Source organism: Danio aesculapii, chromosome 1 (genome assembly GCF_903798145.1).
Source record: "Danio aesculapii chromosome 1, fDanAes4.1, whole genome shotgun sequence".
NCBI classification, from domain to species: Eukaryota; Metazoa; Chordata; class Actinopteri; order Cypriniformes; family Danionidae; genus Danio; species Danio aesculapii.
Window position 1 is genome coordinate 46,531,714 of NC_079435.1, and position 8,770 is coordinate 46,540,483.

The window sequence follows — 8,770 nt, forward strand, 5'->3', positions numbered from 1 at the left end:
TCAACCCACAACGCCATCACAATCTGGCACTTACTTCAGTAAATAGCATTTGATGCTTTTAATGATTTGATGATTTAATGATCATTTCAACTTATATATACATATATGTATATGTGCATGAATATATATAACACATATTTTAGCTATAGCTGCCATGGACATATTTCACACTTTAAACTTTACGCACTGAAATAACTCAAATAAAAATAAACTTCACAAAACACTATAGAGACGTAAAACGAAACTACTGACTAAAACATGCAAACAGAAGATAAAAACTTTGACTTAAATAAAAAAGGTGTAAATTCATAAACATCCACAGAAGGTTTTAACGCACATGTAGAATCTCCAAACACTTAACCAACAAACAAACACAAGCACACATACTTTTTCTTGCAGAAATAACATGTCTGTAGCTCAGCTGGAGCTGTCCAATGTGCTGAAGTTATACTCGGTTTCCTTACAGTTTTAGCATAAAGGATTGAATTATTCTGAAATAAGTTCCATAACTTTTCCTAATCAAGATTAGAGATCAGATATTGTGTTATTTTAGTGACTAATAAAAGAAATTTCCACGTAAAGCCAATTCACAGACAGTTTCACATTTGGCTGTTAGATGTAGACCAATGCACAGAAAAACTTCATAAAATAAACAAGTCATTTAGAGTTGTTGTCCTTGGGTCATCATAAAATATGTTGGTCTCAGGACGACTAGCACTTGGCAAAAACAGGACGAGCGTCAAAGATGTTCCTTTTTACATTCATGGAAGGATTTAATCCATTAATAGACTCAGACAGTCCTCTGCAGTGAAGTCTGGACTTCAGTAACTTTAAAGTTGGTATAAAATGTTCAATGTTTTTTTTTAATTGACTCCCTCACTGTGTTTCATGCATTAGGGCTCATCCCCATGCCCTAATCTCTTTGAAAGGATGAAGGGTAAGCAAGCATCTTAACGAGACGATCGAGGAGGTGTGCCTGTTGACTCCCACAAAACATTCTCAGAATGAGGAGTAAAGTGTGCAGGATGCACCATATTGATCTATTAATGCATACATGTACATATAATTATAATAAAATTTTGTAATTATTTTAATTTAGAATTTGTTTATAGTTTTTTATTCATTAATATTACAGTAGTTGCCTACAGAAAAATAATATACATTGATAGGTAAAATCAAACTTAGAGACTCCAGCTGACACCAAATAAATTCCTGTGCAAAGGATCATGGGTGCTTGAAGTGTCCCGCAGTTGTACCCTTCCAAATCATTAATTCTGAAGGGTCCTTTGAAGTGGCTACAACACTTCAACATGGTGGTCATGTTTGTGTTCACTCCGAACTGCCCTTCAGGGCAATATATGGCAGTTGAAACACACCACCTGACAGGGGTTAAGGACTCTTATTTTGAAGAGTTTTTTGGTCCCCTTGCTTCTGTTCTCAGTTCTAGTCTTTAGTTTTTGTTTGGTTCCTGTTCTTAACACCCGCTCTTTATCTCATAGATTTATACCCCAGTAATCTCTCAACTCTGCTGTTGCACTTTTTGTCTTATTTTTAAACGTTTTGAATTTTGAACTAATTTCTATAACTCTTTCTTTTGTCTTTACCATGATGACAGTGCATAACATTTTAATAGTTATTCTGCAAGACACTAACCAGTACTATTACAAGATACAAGGTTCTATATACACAGAAATACAGGCACTCTGTTCTGTAGCCAAAAAAATAAGGGGGATTACAATATTGACCTTAATTTTTTTTTCTTCATTAAAATCTGCTTTCATTCCAACTAAACTAAAAGGAATAAAATAATAATAAAAGAGAAAATAATAATAAATACTGTTCCAACAAAGTCCCTTGCTCTGTTGAACATCACTTGGAAAATATCTGAAAAATAATGAAGATTTCACAGTAGAGCTAATCATTTCACCTTCAACTGTACACTTTTGTCATTACAGGTTATATAACTATACGATGCTTTTAAGCTCCTACATTTTTAAAGGAAAGGGTGTGCATGCACAGACAAAACTACCTCTCTGTATATTAAACCAGGCAGCAAAGTGTATTAATCTGTGAAGATTACCTGTAGTTTTCTTCTGACAGAGGCAGTAGACACAGATGGAGAAGAGGAGAACACACACCGAACATACACTGAACAGCAGATTTCAGCAGAAAACACACTCTGAGACACCATGAGGAGTGGAGGTGCTGTTCAAGAGCTCAGAACAGGACGTCTCTTTCTCAAAATAAAACAAACACAAATAAATCAATGAATGATCATTAAAATATGTTTGTTCTGTTTGTTTTGCGTCTTGAAAAGCTCTCCAGAAACTACATAAGCAGAGACAAAACAACCAGCAGAAGTTATTTCTTACCTGCATAAGAGAGACATGTTGTTCGGTTTCCATTATAGTACACTGCAGATCCAGAGATGACGCCTCTTTCATCCTTATTTATGGAGTTTTTAACATTTGCACAGTAGTACAGGCCCAGATCAGAGACACTGATGTTAGTAATAGGTAGATCATGGGAATCTAATCTGAAAGCAGTTCAAGTATAATTATTCTTACACATGAGTGCGATGAGATTAAGTCGTGGCCTCTCCATGGCAGTGAGTGATTGTGAATTACTGACACTGCTGAGGGTCTTCATGCAGACCAACGGCTCTTATCTGATTGGTTCACGTCAATGGAAAGTTTTACTTAAAAACATCCTGCGTCAGGAGGGGTTGGCTTCCCATTGGGTTGATCATTGATGTACATTGAACAATGACAAATCACAGCTGCCTTAAACACATCTTTTGGCTTTGTGATCAGGCACTTGATTAACTCATGAAATAAAATGAAGTCAACAGGAAATAAAAATACTGCTCAAACCTTTCATCAGTAAACAGAGACAGATTTAGTTTGTATGACCACAGATGGAGTCGGCATCAGAAATGTTTGATTATAATCACTAAAATAAGTCTTTTACACTGGAATGAAATGATATAATTGATCTTTTTCATTGTGTTGCTGCTATAATTGATGGTTTTTATGTTTGTTTAATTTAATAGGTCAAAACTGGAAGCGATGAAGGAACAGCATCTGAACATGTCAAAACAGGAAACCCACAAGCCTCGTTCAGAGCCTGTACAGTTCATCCTCTTCACATTAGCTTTTACATTTCACTGATCTGATAAGATCTCTTAGATCATTGTCACAAAGCACAGATTTTCCATTAGGCTTTCTTCAGTCTTGTGTATTGATTAATGTGTGCGAGGGCAACTGTTTGTTTAATGAGGGAGTTTTCTGAGAGATAAAGAGCTGTAAAGTGAGTGTTCAATTACAAAAAAAAACAATTTTACAAACTCAGTGTTTCCTTTTTATTAAGATTAACTAAACTGTATTACTAGAAATGTAATTATTAAAGCATAGTCTCCGAATGAAAAAGCCCAACAGGGTTTTTTAATGTAATCGTATTTCATTTTAATTAATTATAAAATAAATATTTAATTAGTCATCACTATTGATGGGTTTGATTTTCAATATTTAACATTTCCAGCAATTATTCAGCAGTAATTAAACATCTCTGTAGCATTTCCTCCTGCAGATGTGCTTCAGTCAGTTGAGCACTGCAGGGAGCTGTCCATTGTGCTGAATTTACTCCACACTAAACTCTCTTCTCACATTAAATTCATTACATTTCATAAGTGTCTGATCAGTGAACAGATACTGTCCTTTCTCAAGAACTAAATGTCTAAAGTAGTAATTAAAACATAATAGAAAACACAAATAGATGGATTTGCTTTATAAAATGATGTTTTGTTCGCAAAAGCATTCTTGGATGATTATTACAGATGGGTTTAAAATGTCAAATGCTGCACACTTATATGTTGCATTGCTCTGCTCTTCTTTAAATAAAACAAACCCCAGTTGGTGGTTTTTTAACTAAGCTGAAAATATAGAAACCTGTTTACCTTTAATATATTTTTACTACAGTAAACTAGTGTCTAAAATCAGGCCGCTGCGATGCACACTAAGTTCAGAAGCACAAAATTAAATCATCAAACGTAATGACAAACGAGAGATGTTTTTCTAAAAAAAAGGAACCTGTTATGTATTTATTTTTGACATAAACAAAGCTAGATAGGTTATAGGAAAATTCTATGCTAATGTATAGGCTAATTGTCATTAGCTAACTTATAGGTTAATTTCTTGGACAGACATTGTGATAGTAACTTAACATATTGAAAGCTGTATATTGGTAATGAAAACAGACATTTAGATTCATACAAACGAGAAATAATGTATTTAGAAACTTGAACCTTCTCTGTTGTGGACGCCATCTTGTGGTCACACGCGGGAATTCATTCGGCGCGTGTACACTTAGAAAACCTTCACATTCATCTAAAATATCGAAAACATTAATAAAATTTAATAATAAAAAATATGAAAACAAGAGCAAATGAAGTACACGACTGTACCATGTACCAGTTGATATCTACGTACGGTCATGTGATCTGAAATCGTGCGTGAACTAAGAAATGGTAAGCGATATAATTTACTTTATATTATTTACAATAATAAACTATTTTGAGCTTATACTTATAGTCCTAATATCTTTATGAGCAGTTAACACTGTACATAAAATTAACTAGAATTGCATTTACATTGTTTAAGCCACCAATAAAAAATATTTCAGTTATTTTATTATTTTAGTTATAAATACACGAAATACATGAAAATTTGACAGAATATTAAAGTTAGTCAAAACGAGTTCTGCTCATTTAGCATTATTATTACAGTTTCGTGAATTATAAATTAATTTATTTAAATTTACTAATATTATAAGAATTGTTATTATTACTACTATATTAATTATAATTATTACATATTTAATATTATTTATATGTTGAGATGAGATGTATCGTTGTTTACTCGCGTGATTCAGACTAGCGATTTAAATTGTGGTTGCTATAGCAACGCGTGTTATGATTTGACTCAATATATAAACACCGAGACTCGACGCTGTCTGTTGATTGAGGAGAGGCGAATTTCTGAGACATTTGCTGGGGATTTCTGTGCTGATACTGCGATTCTTTAAGGAGACTAGAGGATTTCTGACAGAAGACTTTTATTTTACAAGAAGATCGACGCTCAGAGCTGAAATTGCTTCTTTTGACACGTTTTGTTGCTCTTTTGTTGTGTTTTTTTTATTTTGATCTTGTTTTTAGCTTCATTTTCTTTTGTTTTCTCATTTTTATTTACATTTTTATTTGTATTTTATCTTTGTTCTTGTTTTCAGGTTTGCTGGAGTTTGGAGGAGTTTGTCAGATGGGTGAAAACCGCAGTGAGTGAATTAGATTTATATCTGTTTATGATCAATAATGATATGATGTTGTATAATATTTGGGGAAATGTGATGTAAATAAACTAGTACAAATGAAGCTATTTCAACACTACTGTTCCCAACTATAAGTGATCAGATGTCTTTTATTTTCTGTAAATGCAGCTACTAAAATTGATTAATTGTTATAATCTTATAATAAACTTGTTTTGTTGTTGCCTCAGGCCGCTCCAGATCCAGGAGTACTGCTTTCATCCAGGCAGCTGTTCAGGACGTCTGGACACATGATGGTGATGGTGAAACCCAGACCGTGAGCCAAGAGCTTGACGGATTTCTCGCACCTCTGCCTTCCCTGTTGGCCGAGTCTGTGTCCACAGATCAGGGTAACAGGAAGAGGAAGCGGCAGAGCGGCAGCCAGCAAACGCCAAAAGATGAACGTCCGTCCACCTCATCTAGAAGAGCTTTCAAACGCTCTCGCAGAGGTCAGAGTGGCTTATTCAAGAAGTGATCATGATGTTTCATTAATGTTCTTGTACAGTTTTCTCTACTGCAGCATGTTTTCTTTGAACACACATTTCTACTGCTCCTCTGTGTTGCAGACGCGTATGAAAAGGGCCCACTGCTGGGAGAAGGTGGATTTGGCTCTGTGTTTGCTGGGATGCGCAGGTCTGATGGACTGCCAGTAAGACGTTTTCTCTGCTCTTCATTCAAACAGCCTTTAGAAATGCTGATATCAGTAAATGTGATGTGTGATGATCAGGCAGGTGTGATTTATTATGCTTTATCTGTCTACAGGTCGCCATCAAGTATGTGTCTAAAGAGCGGACAGAGAGGAGACTGAGAGTTGTGAGTTCAGTGTGATCCTGTTGTTGTGTTTGATGTTTCATTGGGTCCTGAATCCAATCGTTTGTCCTGCAGGAAGGTCAGGGTCGGCTGCCGCTGGAGGTGGCACTGATGACCCGCGTCACTTCAGCTCCTGCCTGCCCCAATGTCCTGCAGCTGCTAGACTGGTTTGACAGTCCCAGACGCTACATCCTGATCCTGGAGCGTCCGGATCCCTGCCAAGACCTCCAAAGCTTCTGTGAGGAGAACGGCTGTCTGGATGAGCGTCTGGCCAAGAAAGTGCTGGTGCAGCTGATTGCGGCTCTGAAACACTGCGAGAGCCGCGGAGTCCTGCACCGGGACGTCAAGCCAGAGAACCTGCTGATCTCCACAGAGTCCCAGGACATCAAGCTGCTGGACTTCGGCTGTGGAGATCTGCTCAAGCGCTCGGCCTACAAATACTTCTCAGGTGGGTTTGTGTTACAGAAGGAAACACTCTGTGGGTGTTTGTGAGCTTTTGATGATCCACCAAAGGGAATTTGTGTGTACTGGAGTGTTGTGAATGGGTGTTTGTGTCTCCTTATGTCTCTCAGGAACTCTTCAATACGCTCCACCTGAGTGGTTCTGCAGACAGCGCTATCATGCGGCTCCAGCTACCGTGTGGTCAGTAGGAGTGACCCTCTTCAACATCCTGTGCGACCGTTTCCCTTTCAGAGGTGCACTGAGGGTCACGTCCAGAAGCAGACTGACCTTCCCCAGAAATCTGTCAACAGGTAAGAGACTTGCTGAGAGATCAGCAGAAGTGTGTTGCTCTCTGTTTCTGAAGACGGTGTTGTGTGTATCAGAGTGCCGTCAGCTGATTTGCTGGTGTCTCAGTCCAGCGGCGGCTGATCGGCCCAGTTTGGACGATATTGAGCGCCATCCCTGGTTACAGTGAGCAGGTGGCCAGTGACATGACACTTATCTGAGTGACGCACTCATAGCTTTGATTGTGTTGTTAGGGTCAGTCTGGATTAATGATCCTAATGATTTGTGTAGGGTGAGCAGGAGTTACACAGGAAGTGCAGAGAACTGCTTCCTGATCACCTGCAGAATGAGGAGTGGGCATAAACTAATGGCCGACTCACCCAGCGCCCCCTCACCTGCACTAACCCACCGCTTCAGATGACTTTAATGTTAATAGAGATTTTAATAATAAACTTATTATTTAGAAAAATAATCCAGGTGTAGCGTCTTCTAGAGTGACTTGAGAGAGCTCAAATAAAGGGAGAGTTTAGACAGAAATCCAGATTTTCTCACTGTTTACTCAAACTCAAGCGGCTCCAAATCTTTGAGTTTGCACAAAAGAAGATATTTGAAGAAAGCAGTTTTTCAGATATTCATGCTTCACACACATTTATACATTCTGAACAATCAAGAATGTAATTTGAGGATTAAAAAAATCAAATGCAGATGTCAGAACACTGCCATTAACACTCTATTGTAAAAGCACATATTGCATATTAGAACAATTACTTTAGTTTACTCTACTTTACATTCTGCTGGTTCTGACATTAGAATAAATACTGAAGTCTGAACTCTGAACTCTTTTATTCCTCTGCCTTTGTTGCTGTGTGGAAGGCATGTCTAATGAAGCATAACACACTTCATCACCAGCCTGAAACAGAATATATTTCATTAAATTAATAAACAAACAAAAAACTATATTATATTATATTATATTATATTATATTATATTATATTATATTATATTATATTATATTATATTATATTATATTATATTATATTATTTTATGTTGCTGCCAAACAAATGCAAATAAAATATATTAAAATTATTCTCAAAATGTGCTCATACCTCAACATGTCTGTTCTCATATGCAGAACCTACAGCAAATTAACAAAACATAAGAATAATTCACATTTGGTTCATCATGAAATCTAAGGCAGGCAGTCTAAGGCCGTAAAAGTGTTCAGGAGTAAATGATTACCTGTAGTTTTCTTCTGACAGAGGCAGTAGATGCAGATGGAGAAGAAGAGAACACACACCGAACACACACTGAACAGCAGATTCCAGCAGAAAACACACTGTGATGCAGGTGATGTGGAGGTGCTGTTAAACCGTTCAGCACAAGGAGACTCTTGCTCTAAAAATGAACAATAGGCCATGTTTAAAGTAAATAAAAAAATACATTGATTTTATTTTATCTTACTGATTACACAACTCAAAATAATGAAAAATATGAGTTTAACTCTGATGAATTTGATAAAAGTGGTTAGAAAATCAGGAGGTAAAGATTCTGATATAAAAACACATTATAAATCATCGTTTTACAAAATATAATTAATTTGCTGTTAATTTAATTTAAAATATTATTAGAAACTAAGATACACTTTAAAAAACTAATTATAGATAGACTTATTTTACTAATATACTTTTAAATATACATTATTTCTGTATTTAAAGTTGGACTATGGCTGCAGGATTGTGTTGCTTATTTATTTGCAGGACTGCATTAATTATCATGAAAATTCATTGAAATAATATTAAAATAATAAAGCTTTGGTAAACATGTAAACTTTTCATTAAAGCACAACTATATTATGAAGAGATAAACTATAATTT

At 36.1% G+C, this 8,770-nt stretch overlaps 1 protein-coding gene across 1 annotated transcript; it reads left to right on the forward strand.

The window, feature by feature from the left end:
* The first annotated feature begins 2,115 nt into the window (after positions 1-2,115).
* Positions 2,116-8,238, forward strand: LOC130231739 (serine/threonine-protein kinase pim-3-like). The gene is made up of 8 exons (XM_056461139.1): positions 2,116-2,183; positions 5,279-5,328; positions 5,550-5,807; positions 5,925-6,007; positions 6,121-6,171; positions 6,244-6,616; positions 6,741-6,920; positions 8,156-8,238. The coding sequence occupies exons 1-8, from the start codon at positions 2,116-2,118 to the stop codon at positions 8,236-8,238; spliced, it is 1,146 nt and encodes a 381-aa protein (XP_056317114.1).
* Positions 8,239-8,770: the final 532 nt, after the last annotated feature.